A 19,257-nucleotide genomic window follows, 5' to 3' on the forward strand; every position below is an offset into this window, starting at 1 on the left:
TTCTGGTTTAGGAAACAACACCTTCTTCAGGGGGTGTCTATCAGTAAAGAAGGCATTACAAGGCAAGTCCAAAAACCTAATATACCTATTTGGTAATACTTCCAAACTTTCCATTTTTAGTGTCTGCATGCACTTTAAGTAGAAATCTTTCCCAAATTCTCATGAACACTCCCAGATTCCAGGGATCATAATCCTATTATTTCCGAGGCTTCAGAAACATCAGGAAATTGTATGGCCACCACAAGCTCACTTAAGTTTGTACGCTAATCTGAGCAAACGACTTAGCCTTTCTAAACTCATACTCCCTGAAAAGAAATAGTCAACCTACATTCTCAGAGCAAGACATCTAGTATTTACATAACATAAAAAAAATCATGACATCAACTTCCACTTCTTTAGTGTGGGAACATGACTGTTTCCTTACTGAATATCTGACCACAAAGACTAGACTACATGATCTCTCTTAAAATCCTTTCCAGCTCTAAGATCTAGAATTGATGGTCTGATCCTTCACATGTGATCATGAAGCTTCTGCTTGAACATGTCCCTTTAAATCACATTCTATTGTAGGATAACTTTAATCTTTTTTTTTTTTTTCCCCTGAAACTTTCATCCCCAAATTTCTTCCTCAGGATGGTTCTTCTATTCTCTAAGTGACCTTTGAAGTGCCTTCCAACTCTGATATTTTAGGATTCTATGAAATGTGGAAATCTGGAATAAGGTTTCAGATAGTATTGAAAGGATCATAACTGTAGTTTTCATTTGTATGAGTGTGAATTTTACTAGAGTAAGTTTTCTTTCAGTGTAGGTATCCCCACAGTACCTCCTGCATTACTTTGCATACAGTAGACACTCACTAAGTCCTACAGCTTCATTAGACTATGAAATAAATGAGTCATTCTTAATTATGACAATTTAAACTGTTGCTATACACTATTACCAGATACTACTTTTTTAAACAGCAGAAATAATTTATATATTTGTAAAATAAAATCAAAAACATACACAGGAGAATTTTAATGGCATAAAGTCTAGATTCCACTACAATTATCCTGTAAGCCTTCTCTTTGCCATGCAAAATTCGCTCCAGAGTTTTACAACCCAGCACCTTGAAAATTCCTTAGGAGCAAAAATTTGTAAGCAAGGGGTGGGAGAGTTACAAATACTCTGGTCCAACCCAAAATCACTTGTGTGGATGATCCCAAGGAGAAGGCACTTTGGTGCAATCTCAATTTAACAGGAGCTACATTTCCGCTTTGTTTGTCAACAAAGCTTTAGTGAGACATAATTGTATGAAACAATATGCCTAGGGCTAAAAGGGACAGAAGGGTTGGGTGTAATGGCTAAAGGTTTCTTTCTGGAGTAACGAAAATGTTCTAAAATGGACTGTGGTGATGATGAATGCACAACTCTGTACTATACTAAAAGCAACCGAATGGCACACTTTAAATGAGCAAATTGTACACTGTGTGAATTTTAACTCAATAAAGCTGTAAAAATCAGAAAATGACAGAAAACAAATGTCCTTTAAGGGGTACTTGAAACTTACCTCCTTCTCCAGATCCAGAGCCATTATCTAAGAAGAAAAACAAACAGTGAATAGAAATACTTTCACTGGAAATGTCATCTTATCCAATAGTAAAATTTCTCATCAAAAATCAAACTGCAACAGCAATTCTCATTTTTTGATATCAAACCATTTATTCTTATGTACCTATTCCATGTTTTTCCCCAAATGTTAATTCCCTGGACACACAATCATCTATAACTCATACATCTTTGTAGCATATTCAGGAAGTATCCAGGTGCCCTGCACCGAGTAAAGACGAATAAATACTGTAAAATAAATGGCTATATAAAAATAATTTTAATTAACTCACCTAAAAGGTAAAAAAAGAAAAAATTTAATTTTGTAAAAGCTTAAGAGGAATAATGAATAAGTTGCTTTTATTAGAAAGGGAGGAAAAGAGCTTTGGGTCTTGCTCCAAAAATCTTAATGAAATCCGTGGATAAAGGCCAAAAGCCAAAAGGTAAGAAAAAGCCTCAAGGCTTAAAAGGAAAGAACTTCTGAGCTGAGGTTTTCATATTACTAATGAAATTAGCTTCCTCTAGGAAACCTCACCAGAAGGACTCACACCAAGGTGTAGGTGGGACACTTGTTACTAGTGAAATTAAAAAGCCTCCTTCAAAGTTACCAGCAAAAAGTCGGCCTAAAATGTAATTAATATAAAATGCTTATTTTATAAATCCTAAAAAGGCCAACATATGATGCAGAGCATGTTGAAGAAAGGGTAGTGCTATAATATCATCAGCACGATGCAGTAAAAAAGCAGAGATGGCAAAAGAGCTTGGCACACTTTATCCAGCACTTTCAGGGGTTGGGGGGGGAGACACATCCTCAGGAACCCGCTCCAGTTCTTCAAATGGTTCCCCAGAGTGGGAGATAACAGCCTTCACAATATTGTCCCTTTCCCTTTGATCTCCTTCAGACAATAATCAAATTCTCAAACATAGTGGAAATAGGAGGAACCGGAACAATACATGTTTTTTGTAATATCCACTGCAAAATCTTCAAGGGATTTTATAAAGTCTAAAACTGTGTTCGATTCTGATTAACCAACCATAAATAATTAGATCTGAGTACACAAAGGAAAAGAAAAAGAGTAGAAGAGCAGAAAAAAGACAAAGAAGGGAACTCAATTAAAAAATTGTTCTATGACCAAACTTTTTTTTAGAAAAACACTCCTTTTTGGGGCGCCTGGGGGGGCTCAGTCGGTTTAAGCGTCTGACTTCGGCTCAGGTCATGATCTTATGGTCCGTGAGTCAGAGACCCACGTCAGGCTCTGTGCTGACAGCTCAGAACCTGGAGCCTGCTTCAGATTCTGTGTCTCCCTCTCTCTCTGCCCCTCCCCCGCTCATGCTCTGTCTCACTCTCAAAAATGAATAAATGTTAACAACAAAAAAATTCTTTTTTGAAAAAATTTTAAAAAAAAAGGAAAACACTCCTTTTTTCCTTCCATTCTACATACATTGACTGGGTACATATCATGTGGTAGGCAACATAGTAAATGGTAGGAATAAATTGAATAAGATAGCCCCAGTGCATGAGATGCTCTCAATCTGTTTTCAACCCATGCTAAATTTTAATGAATATAATACCTCAAACTTTCCTTTACTGTCCTTTAGAATTCTGAAATAGGAGCACCTGGGTGGCTCAGTTGGTTGAGCATCCAACTTCGGCTCAGGTCCTAACCTGGTGGTACGTAAATTCGAGCTCTATATCGGGATCACTGCTGTCAGCACAGAGTCCACCTTGGATGCTCTGTACCCCTCTCTGCCCCTCCCTGCTTGCGCTCTCTCAAAAATAAATAAACAAACATTAAAAAATAAAATAAATAAATAAAATAAAGTAAGATAAAAACTCTGAAATATTGTGACTACTCTGATAATGAGTTGAGTTCTTCTTGTAGATTGTATTTTCATTGTTCATATGCCTTTCCCCATCCACACAACTCCACCCAAACCCTGGGACTATAATATACCTCCCCAGATAGGGCATCCTGCCCTCCTGTTGAGAAGCAACTGATCCAGCTGAAGACAGATGTGTCAGATAAATGAAATACAGTATGATATATACATAGAGATATGCACAAAGTGTGAAAAAAACTCTGTCAGGAGATGCCACAGGAGAAAAATTTCACAGAGGAAAAAAGGCTAAAGCTCTAAGTAAGCATTTTGCAAGTAAACAAAAGACTTATTTCTAGCAATGTCCCACCAAGCGTCTAACAAGATCAATACAGCACCTTACAGCTCAGCTTATTCAATCCTCATTTAACAATCCCAAGAGATGGTATCCATTTAACACTTTAAATAACTGGGGCTCAGAGTAACTAAGTGACTTGTCCAAGGTCATATAGTAAATAAGTAAACAAGAGCTGGAGGGGGGTGTCCTGGGTGGCTCAGTCAGTTAAGCATCTGACTTCAGCTCAGGTCATGATCTCCTAGTTTGTGAGTTCAAGCCCAACGTTGGGCTCTGAGTGACAGCTCAGAGCCTGGAGCTTGCTTCAGATTCTGTCTCTGTGTCTCTGTGCCCCTCCCCTGCCCATGCACACTCTCTCTCTCTTTCTCTCTCTCTCTCAAATATAAACATAAAAAATTTTTTTAATAAAAAATAAGTAAGAGCTGGAGTTAAAATTAGGTCTTTCAACCCCAGTGCAGTGCTCTTTCCAATCTACCACCCTGATTCTAATGTTTACCATTCACTGCCTATCAAAGCACTTTGTGTCTTAACACATGCTCCTCATAAGAGACACATAATTAATTTGGGATTGTAAAGAGCTCCATATTCTTTTTTACTTTTTTTTTTTTTTTTTACATTTTATTTATTTTTGAGAGCGAGAGAGAGAGAGACAGAGTGCAAGAGGTGGAGGAACAGAGAGTATGGGAGACACAGAATCCGAAGCAGGCTCCAGGCTCTGAGCTGTCAACACAGAGTTTGACATGGGGCTCAAACTCACAAACCGTTGGATCATGACCTGAGCCGAAGTCGGACACTTAACCGACTGAGCCACCCAGGTGCCCCTCTTTTTTAGTTTCTAAACCAAGTCTGTGAAACACAATGTACTTAGAGAAGTATACAAGAATCACAACAAATGATAGTCTATTGGCCTGAGAACATAATCGTTTCACGAAGCACATCATTATTTGATGTAGGGAAAAGAATTTGGTATTGTCCAAAGAAAGGCCTGGTCTTTGCCCACAGCTTTTTTGTATTTTCTTTTTAATTTTTTTAAATGTTTACTTATTTTTGAGAGAGAGAGAAACAGAGCGCAAGCCAGGGAGAGGGAGAAAGAGAGAGAGACACAGAATCCAAAGCTGAGCTGTCACCACAGAGCCCCGAGAGCCATGAATGAGATCATGACCTGAGCCAAAGTCAGAGGCTTAACCGACTGAGCCACCCAGGCACCCCTGCCCTCAGCTTCTTTAAAGTAATCTACATCATACCTGCCAGAAGTGTCTCGTTTCAGGAGGGTGCTAACCACATCAGATGATAGGGTGGGGCTGGCCACACTCTATAGCCTTAGGGTAGAGGGTTGGCCAACCACAAAGACCAGCCACCTAATTTAGAGTGGGGGCTTTCAAACATATGGTATTAGTGGACCTGGAGTTTGAGATCAACCACATGGACAATGGATCATTCATGCTTATGAAATGGAGCCCCAGTAAAAATTCTGGACACAGGCACTATAAGACATAGGAAAATAAATAAATAAATAAAGTATATCATATAGGAAGTGTCTACACCTATACTGCTAACCTTCATACGATAATTCTAATTACAACACTTCACTTGCATCCCTGTCCCCAAATACAAATGCAAGTAAGAAACTTACATTAGTGCCTTCCAAAATTAACCACTACTGATTCAGGAAGGAAAAGAGAAATAAATACAAAAAACCTGGGGGAAGATAGGTGACAAGGATTGGCAGACAGAATAGAGAAGATATAAAAAGAGACAAGCTTGGAAAGAGACACATCCTGGGATGCCACTAATGACTTTCTATAAATATTCTCCACCCCTTTCCCCTGCCATGAAAATATAACCCAACAAAATGGATCCCATGTAATTTCCACCCCAAATCTCGTTCTAATATTCAAACCATAAGGCAAAAGGCAGGCAAAGACCCCACGAAATTTCACCACCTGGGGTTAAAAAGCAACAACACGAGGGGTGCTTGGGTGGCTCAGTCGGTTAAGCATCTGACTTCGGCTCAGGTCATGATCTCACAGTTCATTAGTTTGAGCCCTGCATCAGGCTCTGTGCTGACAGTTCAGAGCCCGGAGCCTACTTCAGATTCTGTGTCTCCCTCTCTCTCTCCCCCTCCCCTGCTCACATTATCTCTCTCTATCTCTCTCTCTCTCTCTTGCAAAAATAAACAAACATTAAAAAACAAATTTAAAGCACCGACATGAAATGCAGACAAAAAAGAGCCCCTCCACTCCCCAAACAACTAATCCATAGAGCAGTTCTGGGAATACATCTCTGACTGGAAATTGCCTTTTAGAAACTATGATGGAATCATCTCTAACATTTATTCAGAAGAGTATCACACATACCAGAGTAGCATGGTCCTCTTGCTACTACGGTTATCTCTTTCTGGTGCTTACAAGCAGCCCTTCTGAGAAAGCATTCATTTTGATAAGTGTCCCCATTTGATCCACAGACAGGAATGTAATTTGTATGGCACTGCAAAAGAAACAAAAATAAACTTTCAAAACTAAGCAGGAATATTAATAGTTCACTTCATATTTATGAATGTAATACCATAGTACTGTGACATACTTCTACAGAATACTTTGTTCTTTTGTTTGGTTTAAATAAAAGAGAGTTATACCATTTTCTCACACCTTTTTTCACATTTATAATGAAAATAACTATCAACTATCCATAAAGATAAGAAAATCCCTGTGCTATCTAACGCATTTGCTTGCTATAAAAATCCAATGAGGTAAGAGAGAAATTCTTGGCTATGTTTATAATAAGCTAATAAGCACTAATTATATAATGTCATTTTATTAAAATCAAAATTCATTTATTCAATACCACCGGAATGCAAAGTCCCAAGATAAATGCTATAGAAAACACAAAGAAATACATGATCTCTGGATCTACCATCCACTATAGGCTAGTATCATTGCCATTTCCTCCACCTAATGCATCTACCTAATAAAGTTGTTGTGAAGATTAAATAAGAGAAATCCATCTTTAGCACTTATATCTGGCCATGGTAAATTCTCAGTAAATATTAGCTGGTTTTGCTATGCCTTCATCACTTCTGAGTCTTACGTAGTTGCCCACGGTCATAGCTAGTAAGTGGGAGACCCACGATTTCTCACAAGTGATGTATTCTAACCACTACACAGTTGAGTTATTCAGCAGGGTGTTACCATGTGTCATTTGGTGGTAGTGAACAGGGAGCTTAAAATCGTGCCTGAAATTCAACCTAACAAGCACATACCTAGGAGTGAGCATGAGATAGAAGGAGAAGACCTGCTGTTCTTTGGTCAGTCTGTTTCCAGGGGTCTCTCTTAGGAGCCTCTCATTATGCTCTAGGCAAATGAAGGGATTTGGCGATTTTAACAACATGCAACTTCTGACGTGGGCACTGACTCTAACCTAAGGTCCGCCTCCTCCATACTGCCACCCTTGCTGGGTGAAACAATTCTCCCTATACCTTCTATTTAGCTAGAAGAATGTAATTTGAAGTAGTTTAGAAAGGTGCGGAGTGTACAACTCTGAGCCACATCCATTCAAGCATGTATTGTGTGCCTACTGCATGTCAAGAACTTTGCTGAATATAATAAGTAAGAAAATAGCAACAAGATTGTGATGGTCAATATTATGTGTCAACCTGACTAGGCCCCAGGGTGCCCAGATTAAACATTATCTCTGGATGCTCTCTGAGGGTGTTTCTTTTTTTTTTTTTTTTTTTTTTTTTTTTTTTTTTTTCAACGTTTTTTATTTATTTTTGGGACAGAGAGAGACAGAGCTTGAACGGGGGAGGGGCAGAGAGAGAGGGAGACACAGAATCGGAAACAGGCTCCAGGCTCCGAGCCATCGGCCCAGAGCCTGACGCGGGGCTCGAACTCACGGACCGCGAGATCGTGACCTGGCTGAAGTCGGACGCTTAACCGACTGCGCCACCCAGGCGCCCCCTTTTTTTTTTTTTTTTAACGTTTATTTATTTTTGAGACAGAGAGAGACACAGCATGAACGGGGGAGGGGCAGAGAGAGAGGGAGACACAGAATCGGAAGCAAGCTCCAGGCTCTGAGCCATCAGCCCAGAGCCCGACGCGGGGCTCAAACTCGCGGACCGCGAGATCATGACCTGAGCTGAAGTCGGACGCTTAACCGACTGAGCCACCCAGGCGCCCCTCTGAGGGTGTTTCTGATTGAATTTCCATTAGAATCAACTTACTAAGTGCCCTCCCCAATGTTGGTGGGATCATCCAATCGATCTGAGGGCCTGAATAGAACAAAAAACTAGAGGAAAGGAGAACTGGGTCTCCCTGCCTGACTGCTGGATTTGGGACAAGGCTATTCTCCTGGTTTTCAGGACTTCAGTCTTAGACTGGGACTTACATCTTCATCTCCCCGGATTCTCAGGCCTTCAGACTTGGACTGGAACTACACTATCAGCTTTCCTGGACATCCAACTTGCAGACAACAGATCACGTGACTTGTCAGCCTCCATAATCAAGCAAACCAATTCCTTAAAATATATCGTCCCCTCCCTTTTCCCCTCATTCTATGTGTGTGTATTTCCTATTGGTTCTGTTTCTCTGGAGAACTCTAATACAAAGATCTAATAAGAGGGCATGCAACACCTAGCAATAGCAGACATTGATAAATTCAGGAAAAAAAAAAAGTCTGGAGTACTCCAGGGAGAAGGAAAAGGACAAAGAGGAAAAAAGAAAATAGGAAAGTCGTAGGCACTCCTCTTTGGATATAATCCATGTATTCATAGAAAGATGCAATACTGATCATTTTTCTTGGTACAAAATAAAAGTAGCTTTGTGTATATGTCACAAGATATAATAGCTCTTACTAGCAGACTGAAAAAAAACAATTTTAGACTTTATTTAAAATCCTGTTATTATCTGTTAAAATGTATTTAAATTATAAGCCAGAAATTATAATATGGTTAATAAACAATATTAACACTAAAAGCATGCTGAATCATAAGCAAGTTTTTTAAATGAATTGAAAGATACTGCTAAAGAAACCAGCAAATAAGTGTTTAATGGACATAGGAGGTGATTTTTCTTCAACTGGCAATCACCTAGGTCTAAACTGAATGGATTTATAAATTATAAGAAGGCAGAATAGTCAAAGGAAGGTTTGTTCAGCAGCAGGATCAAATCATGCTGTAAGCCCTGAGGCAGTTTGCTCCTACAGGACAAGCAACTTGTCTTTAAACATCTTTATATCCTCAGCATCTGGCACCAAGCACAAAGCAAGCCTTGGATAAAGGCTTGGATAAATATCTAGTGATCTCAACTCCTAACTTTTATTTCTCTTTCTTGCTTTGCCACCAGGTAAGAATGCAAAGGATTCAGACAGATCATACAAGGATTTTCTAGCTGTCCAAATATGTGACAAAGGTCAAAGAGGCTATTTCTTTATAATCTTAAAGTTGCAAGGAAAGACTTTCAATTAATGAAAAGAAGAATCATGAAGACAAAAATAAAATATGATACAAAAATTTAAACTTCTTTATATCACACACGTATAATATATATATTAACATGAATTTAAATTTAAAAAATTATTTATATTAAAAATTATAAACAAAATGAAAATGACACTAGAATAACTTCTTCAAAACTTTTGTACTCTCAATTAAAAAGGAACACTCTAAGGTAAATACTACTGAGGGGTTTAAAACTTAAAAGAGAAACTAAAATACCTACAATTGACCCTTAAACAACATAGGTGTTAGGGGTACCAATCCCCCAGACATCAAAAACCCATGCATAACTTTTGACACCCCAAAATCTTAGCTACTAATAACCTGCTATTGACAAGAAGCCTTACCAATAACATAAACAATTAACACATATTTGGTATGTTACATGTATTATATATTGTACTTTTACAATGAAGTAGGCTAGAGAAAAGAAAATGCTATGAAAAAAAAATCACATAAAAGAGAAAATACATTTACAGGACTGTACTATAAAAAATCCATGTATAAGTGGACCCACACAGGTCAAGCCTGTGTTGTTCAAGGGTCAATCGCATATGCCTATAGAATGTACAATATTTCTAGAAGGAAATACCAGTAACAGATGTTGCCTTTAAGAAGAGCAATTGAGGGGCGCCTGGGTGGCTCGGTCGGTTGAGCGTCCAACTTCAGCTCAGGTCACGATCTCACAGTTCGTGAGCTCGAGCCCCGCGTCGGGCTCTGGGCTGATGGCTCAGAGCCCGGAGCCTGCTTCCGATTCTGTGTCTCCCTCTCTCTCTGCCCCTCCCCCGTTCATGCTCTGTCTCTCTCTGTCTCAAAAATAAATAAACATTAAAAAAAAAATTAAAAACAAAAAAAAAAAAAGAAGAGCAATTGAGGGGCGCCTGGGTGGCTCAGTCGGTTGAGCATCCGACTTTGGCTCAGGTCATGATCTCACAGTCTGTGAGTTCGAGCCCTGCATCGGGCTCTGTGCTGATGGCTCAGAGCCTGGAGCCTGCTTCCGATTCTGTGTCTCCCTCTCTCTCTGCCCCTTCCCTGCTCATGCTCTGTCTCTCTCTGTCTCAAAAATAAATAAATAAATAAATAAATAAATAAATAAATAAATAAAGAAGAGCAATTGGTAGTCTGGAGTGAAAGACATTTTTCATTGTATTATACATCTTCTTATATAATGTTCAAGTTGTTGTCAATCCTTCAATGTATGTAAATGGGCATACATTACTCTTTTAAAAAACATAAAAACGGTACCTATATCACAGGTTCTCATGGGAGTTTATGAGTTATAGAGGCTTTTATATATATATGGATATCTATATATACATATATATATATACACACACACACATGTATATATATATATATATCCATATGTATATACACATTTAGAACTATTAATGGATAATGCTCAGCATAGTAAGCAATATATAAGTACTCAAATAGTATACTATATATAGAGTATGCATATGTCTTCACATATCAACACAAAGAGAAAAGAAAATACTCCAAAAAATGGGCAAAGAATATGAAATTTAAATTCACAAAAAAATGGTCAATAAACACATGGCAAATTTTCAATTTCTCTAACAATCAAATGAAAATTTAAAAAAAAATTCTTTTTGGCCATACAGATTTACAATTTATTTTTTTATTTTTTTTTATTTTTTTTTATTTTTTTTTTCAACGTTTATTTATTTTTGAGACAGAGAGAGACAGAGCATGAACAGGGGAGGGGCAGAGACAGAGGGAGACACAGAATCTGAAACAGGCTGCAGGCTCTGAGCGGTCAGCACAGAGCCCGACGTGGGGCTCGAACTCACGGGCCGTGAGATCATGACCTGAGCCGAAGTCCCGAAGTCGGTTAACCGACTAAGCCACCCAGGCGCCCCCAGATTTACAATTTAAAAGGACTGAAGGGTGACTGGTGGCTCAGTTAGTTGAGAGTCCAACTCTTGGGTTTAGCTCAGGTCATGATCTTGCAGTTCATGAGATCTGTACTTTCAGCGCAGAACCTGCTTGGAATTCCCTCTCTCCCTTTCTCTCTACTTCTCCTCTCATGATCACTCTCTCAAAATAAGTAAACAGTAAAATAAAAAAAATTTTTAAAGGATTGACAAAACCCATTACCAAGAGGCTAAGAGGAAACCAGCAGTCAAATGTACTGTTATTGATGAGACTGTTATCTGTACATAAGCATCCACTGGCTCAACAATTCCACATCAAGGAATTTAACCTAAAGAAATAGAAGACAGCTGGAAGAGGGAACAGCTTCAGTCTTCCCAATACAGGAGTGGCTAAAACACCAGTAAGAAACCTCCAATCTTTCTGGCTCAATGAACAAAAGAATAGCGTTCAGGGCAATCAGAGCCACTAAAAAGAGAGAAACCCAGAAAGGAAAGAGTCAGAAGGGCCTTCCAGATTCTGTATATAAACTCAGACCAAATTTCTGGCTGACTCCCAAACCACTCATGAGGCAGATTCTAAGTAGCCCAGGCAAAGACTAAAAGAAATGAACTGATATTTGTGTTGCTTCCCACAACAGGGAAGAGAATGTGCAGTTTGAGTTCAGCCAACTTAATTGCTTCCAAGTGACAGTACTCTTCAGAGGAACATAACAAAATTCAAACACTCTAAAACATATCATTCACAATGTGTACAATAAATTCAAAATTACTCTAATACAAAGAAAAAGGAAAACACAATCCATTTTCAAATGAAAAGACAATCTGATCCCTGAGATGTCCCAGATGCTGAAATTAGCAAAGATTTTGAAGCAGCAATAGGATCTAAGCTAGAGGAAAATATGCTTGTGATGAATGAAAAGACAGGAAATCTCAGTCAAGAAATCAAAACTATAAATTCTAGAAATAAAATATCTGAAAATAAAAACTCACTGGATGTACTGAATGGAGAAGAGAAGAAAAGATTAGGGAATCTGAAGGCAGATCATAAAAAATTATCTAAGGTGAAGAACAGAAAGAGGTGAAAGTTCATGAGGGCTTAGTAACACTATATACACCAATACCTTCTTTTAAGGAAAGAAGCCCACTTTAGTTGCTATCCCTTTCAAGAATGGTTAGGGAGCAGGCAGGGAAGCCAAACATAACACACTGAAGAGAACATTCATTGCATGAGTAACCAGGTAGGTGCGGGCACAAGGTCAGCTAAACCACATCAAAGATAGCTACTGTGAATAAATAGTGCATTATAAAGTCCCTTTGACTATGAAGGGTCTGTGTAGCTGGACAATAGTATATCTCCCTCCCTACTCTTCCTCCAATAGTTTAAAGTTTTCAGAGAATTCATATGCAGCCTCTCTGATTTTGATTCTCATTACAGTATCATAAAAAAGGGTAGAAAACATAAAAAAGGGTAGAAAAAAGGTAGAAAACATCTCTTTTCAGATGGAACATATAGGAACTTGCTGAGGTTATAGGGTTACTGGAAATACTGACTGTCCTATGCTTTTGTCTCTAATCTCTGCACCCTTTCCTTCCTTTAAAATCCAAAATGATGGGTCCAATTAGAATAAAATGATAGGTGAAAAAAATTCCAGTTTGCCTTTGTTTCATCTCAAATCCTAAATCAGGCACCATCTTCTGAGCAACTTTTTGAAGCCAGATTATAATTTAATCCCAGCAAATAAAAAGAATTGAATGTAACAGCCTTTGCATTCCTTCTTTTTAGCTTTTTTTTAGACAACACAATCACAACCTAAAAGAGCATCTGAAAAGCAAAGATGTTAGTCTGAGGTTCCTCTGTCTAGTTTACCTCTAACCCTGACCTACCCTGAGGCACTGAGTCAGCCATGTTCTTTGGCATAAAGAGATGAGACAGTAGCAAATAAAAATGGAAGGGAAGAGCATAACATATAAAGAAGCTGAATCACTATGTTGTACACCTGAAACTAACGTAACACTGTGGGTCAACTACACTCAAATTAAAAAAAAAAAAATTTAATGGAAAGCAAAAAACCTAGAAAGAGAAGGAAAGGGGGAAAATTGCCAACGTTTTAAATAAGAAACTCATTTCTTTTCAGTGACAAGTAGAACTTACATTTGAATAGAACTTTTAATATTTTTTCAAAGCATCTTCACATCTATTATTGCCAGTCTGCCCTCTTAACTCAAAGAAAGAAGCAAAGAATGTACAAATAATAGTATTTCATCTGACAAAAAAATCAGTGGGCTGGGAAGTCCAACTTCTTTATGGGATTCAAGGTGCTTTAAGCTTTTTAATTTGAAAAATGTAGAATGATAAAATGTTAAAAATGTAAAGTTCTTCAAAATAGGATTGGTTTCCTCACCTGAAACTGACATGCACATTTCAAACCATCTCCATCTTCTTTACAGACTCCTCCATATTTACATGACGATTCATCACAAACTCTTACATCAGACTCCCTCACATTTAATTCTGAAAAAGAGAAAAAAATGTTTCATATGTCTTTTTGTATCCAAATGTCCATATATAAAAGAAAAAAAACCTTAAAATGTGTTCATCGTCTCATTCACAGTGTAACAAGACATAACATACGAAAAGCAAGGACACAAAATGTTCAAAATTCCCCAAAGAGAACCTTGCATAATAATATGCCTAATAAGCAACCCAAACCAAAATAAAACTCAAAATTTCAGGATTTCACAGAATTCCCAAAGGTAAATCTCAGAATTTTTCTAGTTGGCTACCAACAGCTAAGACAGTTTTCTTACCATTATCTTAATATCTTAGATTATTTTTTAATAGGTTTTTAAAAACTAATCTCTACACCCAATGTGGGGCTTAAACTCATGACCCCCAGATCAAGAGTAGCATGCCCTAACGGCTAAGCCAGCCAGGCACTCCCTTAGATCATTTTTCCAGTGATTAAGTTACTTTTAAGGAGAATAAGAATAATTAGAAGAAATCTTAATGCTTTTGGTATCTAAATAAATTTCAGGTGAACATAATTCATTCTAGACCAACTAATTTAATTAGAAAAGAATTCTAAAGTAAACCTGAATGTCATACAATTGATATATATGGAGCATTTATGTGCACAGAATTAAAAAGACTAAAAATCTCACTCTTAAAATTTTTTAATGACTTAATTTCACTCTACCACAGGAAGTAGCTCCAATCAACAATACTAGCATTCTGTGGCCATTTTGCTCCTGCTCCAAGACCATCGGTCTTGCTCTGGAACTATCAAATTAAGCTACCTAGAATCATATGGAAGTAAGTAAAAACCACTATAATGCAATTTTTATATTCTATTAGGAATGAGACATACAACAACAAACAACAAACAATAAAATTATAGCAACAATAACAAATAATAAATGATTATTTTGAAAACCCATTCCATTGTACAGGTAAAGAAAGAAGTCTGGGAGCAGGATGGCCTAAAGTAGCTTCTGACTCTGTCACTCAGTAACTGAGGGACCCTGGGAAGGGCACAAGGTCTCCTGAACCTCTAGATCATGATGAAGTCTTGGCAAACAGATCTCAGGGAGCATTTCTCCAGCATTCCCCCTTCCTCCATTGTTTTCTATTTCTAGATTTCAAAGCAGGACTCAGTGGACTCAGAGACACAGAGTCCAGTGTCTCTGTATCTAATGGCATCTGTCCTGGTGACATTTCATTGGATCTCTCTGCCCCGTTTGTTCTCACTGCTCTGCAATGGTGTCTTGGGTGTCCTACTCCTCGGAACTGACCCTCCAAGGAACTGGCAGTCAAGTACCTAAATACCCAAGGAGTCCACAGTACTTATCTGAATAACCACTCTCAACCAAGCACTGCACACTAGGTTAAGTATACATCTATGTAACTATAGGTTACAAAACTTTTTTCTTTTCCTTAAATGAAACTCACATGTTTAAAAAAGACATGAGCTGAAACTTGAAACAACAGGAAACTACTAGAGCTATTTTGTTGTTCTCACTGTTTCACAAGCTATTTCAGACACAGATGATCATCTTTTAACTCCTTTCACCTTGGCTGTCTGGCTATGGAGGCTCTATGTTCTTGGTTCCCCTCATCTCCCAATTTTTGCTTACTCACCCTTCTCCTCCTTGATGACTTGCATTAGTACTTGAGACTCAATCCTAAGTGTGGGGCTTGCTTTTTTTCTATATACCCTCATTCCTACTGGGAATTTGCACAAGGTGCAGCTCCAAATACACTCTAATGTACATCTTGAAACCCAAGGAAGATTAACTAAATATTAATAAAGAACCGCTTTGGAGAAGAGGATAACAATGCATAATATTTTTGTTCAATTACAGGCTTAGTCAATTTTACGGGCCATAGAAATAAAAAGAATTGTACAATTTGAGAAATAAAATTGAGTGCATTTCTCCTCCTTTTCTTTGTAGCCTTAAAGTTCACACTGGGTTCCAATACAATCAGACATATAAAACAGGGATAAAATTTTTTTGGGGGGGGGGGGTTCAAGATCATGGTCTGAGTAGCTCTGACTTGCTACTTGGGCTTGAGAATCTTTGAGGTATGTTTTACTTATTGTATTTTAAAAGTACAATGGCAGTGGGGTGCCTGGGTAGCTCAGTCAGTTGAGCATCCAACTCTTGATTTCAGCTCAGTTCATGATCCCAGGGTTGTGGGATCCAGCCCCACACCAGGTTCTACACTGAGCATGGAGCCTGTGTGAGATTCTCTTTCTCTTTTACTCTGCCCCTCTCCCCACCCACCCCACAAATAAATAAATAAAATTATACAATGGCCTCGAAATCTAGAACCTAAACAATCCCTGATACTAAGATTCACACTTCTTGGAGACTGAGGATTGTTCAAAGCATCTATTTGTTTGGGCACCTGGGTGGCTCAATCGGTTTAGTGCCCGACTTCGACTCAGGTCATGCTCTCACAGTTAGTGAGTTTGAGCCCCACGACCGGCTCTGTGCAGACAGCTGGAGCCTGGAGCCTGCTTCAGATTCTGTGTCTTCCTCTCTTTCTGCTCCTCCCCCTCTCATGCTCTGTCTCTTTCTCTCAAAAAAATAAATAAACATTAAAAAAATTTTTTTTCAAAGCATCTATTTGCATGAAAGACTAAGAAACATTTTAAGACAATAATCATCCTTACTAAAGAGAGGCAGAAAAGCTTGGTTCAATAAACAGAGCTTGAACAGGAGGAGTGTCCCGTGCACAAGATGGTGTCTATCACTTGGACTACTGAGCCCAGCCCCAAGAACTCAACATAACAGAGGAGCTACAGTGAGAAACTAAATAGCAGCTTTCGCTAAAAGCTCTGAAACAACAAGGTATAAAGAGTTCTGCTTTGATGTCCACACAACAAGACAGAATAGCGGGGGGAGAAAAGAGGCTGGGACACCTCAAAAGCCCCAGCATCAGCACCACACCTGGCAGGATGGCACAAAGCCAAGGAGATAATCAGGCACAGAGATACACCTCTGATATCTAGGGGCAGCAAACATGGCAGGAAGAAAAAGATGTGCCATGTGGCAGTGGCCAGAATACATTAGTGAGCCCACATGAAACACCCTTTGGTGATTCCAAGAATAAACCTGGAGGGAGAGCAATCTGGGTAAGCTAGAGGTTCCACATTAATAGGTGAGGGCAAAAGTCATGAAATTCTGATTACACTGGCTATTAGTCATGTTTCATTTTATGCCTACCCTGTTATTAAATTCATGATATTTTTGTGTGTATTAATGCGTTAAATGTGATTATTTAGTTGATCAGGAAACAAGTATCTACTATATATCTAATACTATGCTAAGAAATTGGGGCACACAGAAAAATATTAACAGGGAGCCTGTGATCTTGCTAACATGGAACAATTACTAATGCGTTCAATATAGTCCATAAGGAGAAAATGCTGTTGTACAGGCTATAATTGCTCTAGGAGTTTCAAGAAGGAGATAAAGGGCCGCCTGACTGGCTCAGTCAGAAGAGCATCTAACTCTTCATATCGGGGTTTTGAGTTCAAGCCTCACATGGGGTATAGAGATCACTTAAATAAAAATATAAAAAACTTCTACAAAAAGAAGTGGATAAAAATGGATTTGAGGCAGAGGATGCAAGGTCAAAGATGTCAAGACTTGCACTGGCTTTGAAAAATTAGTAAGACTTTTTTGCTGATTATAAAACACAGGATTTAGGGGCGCCTGGGTGGCTCAGTCGGTTAGGCGTCCGACTTCGGCTCAAGTCACGATCTCGCGGTCCGTGAGTTCGAGCCCCGCATCGACGTGACTGCTCAGAGCCTGGAGCCTGTTTCAGATTCTGTGTCTCCCTTTCTCTCTGACCCTCCCCCGTTCATGCTCTGTCTCAAAAATAAATAAACGTTAAAAAAAAAAAATTAAAAAAAAAAAACAAACACAGGATTTAAAAAAAACAAACAAACAGGGGTACCTGCGTGGCTCAGTCAGTTAAGCATCTGATTTCAGTTCAGGTCATGAGCTTGTGGTTCATGAGTTTGAGCCCTGCATTGGGCTCTGTGCTGACAGTGCAGAGCCTGCTTGGGATATTCTCATTCTCTCTCTCTCTCTCTCTCTCTCCCCCCCCCCACTTTCTTTCTGTCCCTCCCCCACTAGTGTGTGCACTCTCTCTCTCTCTCTCAAGATAAATAAATAAACTTAAAAAAAAAAAACAATACAGGATCATTACACAGAATTTAGAAACAACATTTAAAAATAAAGAATGTTTTTGGGGCACCTAGGTGGCTCAGTCAATTGAGCATCTGACTTAGGCTCAGGTCATGATCTTGCATTTTGTGAGTTCGAGCCCCATGTCAGGCTCTGTGCTGACAGCTCGGAGCCTGGAGCCTCCTGCGGATTCTGTGTCTCCCTCTCTCTCTCTGCCCTTCCCCCACTTGCACTCTGTGTGTCTCTCTCTCCATCTCCATGTTTTAAAATAAACATTTAAAAAAAAATTTTTTTAATAAATAATGTTTTAATTGCCCACACCATACAATACTGAAAGAGAATGTTCTTATCTAGGAAAACAATATAAGTGAAAGGAGAGACACAAATAAATAAACCGTACACATAAATATGAATACCAGTGGTTCACAAACCATGGTCCTTATGAAAACTGCTCTCTTAGATTACATTGTACCTTAAATATACATTTAATGTACATTAAAATCAAGTAAGAGTTTCATTTTCTCATTTGCAAGGGGAAAAAAGTCAATGAAAAGAATTTTCTCATTTTAAAAGTTGTTCACATATTTCTTAAACCTTAAATATCTGAGATTACTTCCTTGATAGTTGTCAACAAAACCAATATTCCTCAAATAAATAAAGAGTATTAATAAACAAAACTCCAACAGTGTTTTATGAGAACACAAGCTCATGAATGTGCATTTTAAGTTGTTTGGTTATTGTGGCAGTCACAGCTAATTGCCTACCCTGGATCTACTCTTACTTTGTAAAAGAACCCCAACTTTGTTCAAGGAAGCAAGATGCTCAGCTAAATAATCTGTATATCCCAGACCCCCTTGCAATGTACCATAGTTCCATATGTAAGCACTGTCCCTTCCTCCTTCATTCTTCCTTTCTTTGTCCTGCCTGGAGAGTAAAACGCTTGCCTAAGATTGTAGCAGCCATCTTACATATATGATGATGAAAGCTACAAGCTAAAGATGGTAGACCAGAAGGACAGGAGCAAGAGTGTGGAAAGAAAGAATTATAAAATCACCACACCTCCCCTGGATTTCACCCATCCAGACTTACTGTCATAGGAAATAAACACATAAATAAATAAAGCCCTTATCATTTAAGCCACCATTGGTCAGGTCACTGATACATGTAGTAAAACATAATCCTGACATAATGACTGCATATAAATTTAATTAAGATAGATATTTCTAAGCCAAAATCTTAAATAATTTGGTGGTACATTCCAGTCCACATGATAAAATTAATTTATCATGAACATGACTTCCTGCTATTCCAATTTCTATCACAAATTTGAGAACCAATGCCTTAGCTCAAACTCAGTACAGAAGGAATTCTATTTTGGGATCATCTTCTGAATGTTACTTCTTTTCAAG

The 19,257-nt window shown here is 38.4% G+C and overlaps 1 protein-coding gene across 2 annotated transcripts in view; it reads right to left on the reverse strand.

Annotated features, from left to right (window-relative positions):
• Positions 1-19,257, reverse strand: part of TMEFF1 (transmembrane protein with EGF like and two follistatin like domains 1) — an 82,430-nt gene that overhangs the window by 46,623 nt on the left and 16,550 nt on the right. For both annotated transcript variants that reach the window (XM_058694750.1, XM_058694749.1), the window contains exons 2-4: positions 13,552-13,661; positions 6,118-6,247; positions 1,550-1,576 (exon numbers count right to left, since the gene is read on the reverse strand). In XM_058694750.1, the coding sequence (XP_058550733.1) occupies positions 1,550-1,576; positions 6,118-6,247; positions 13,552-13,661 (267 nt within the window). The remainder of the gene's footprint in view (positions 1-1,549; positions 1,577-6,117; positions 6,248-13,551; positions 13,662-19,257) is intronic.

Source organism: Neofelis nebulosa, chromosome 12, assembly GCF_028018385.1.
Source record: "Neofelis nebulosa isolate mNeoNeb1 chromosome 12, mNeoNeb1.pri, whole genome shotgun sequence".
Taxonomy (NCBI): Eukaryota; Metazoa; Chordata; class Mammalia; order Carnivora; family Felidae; genus Neofelis; species Neofelis nebulosa.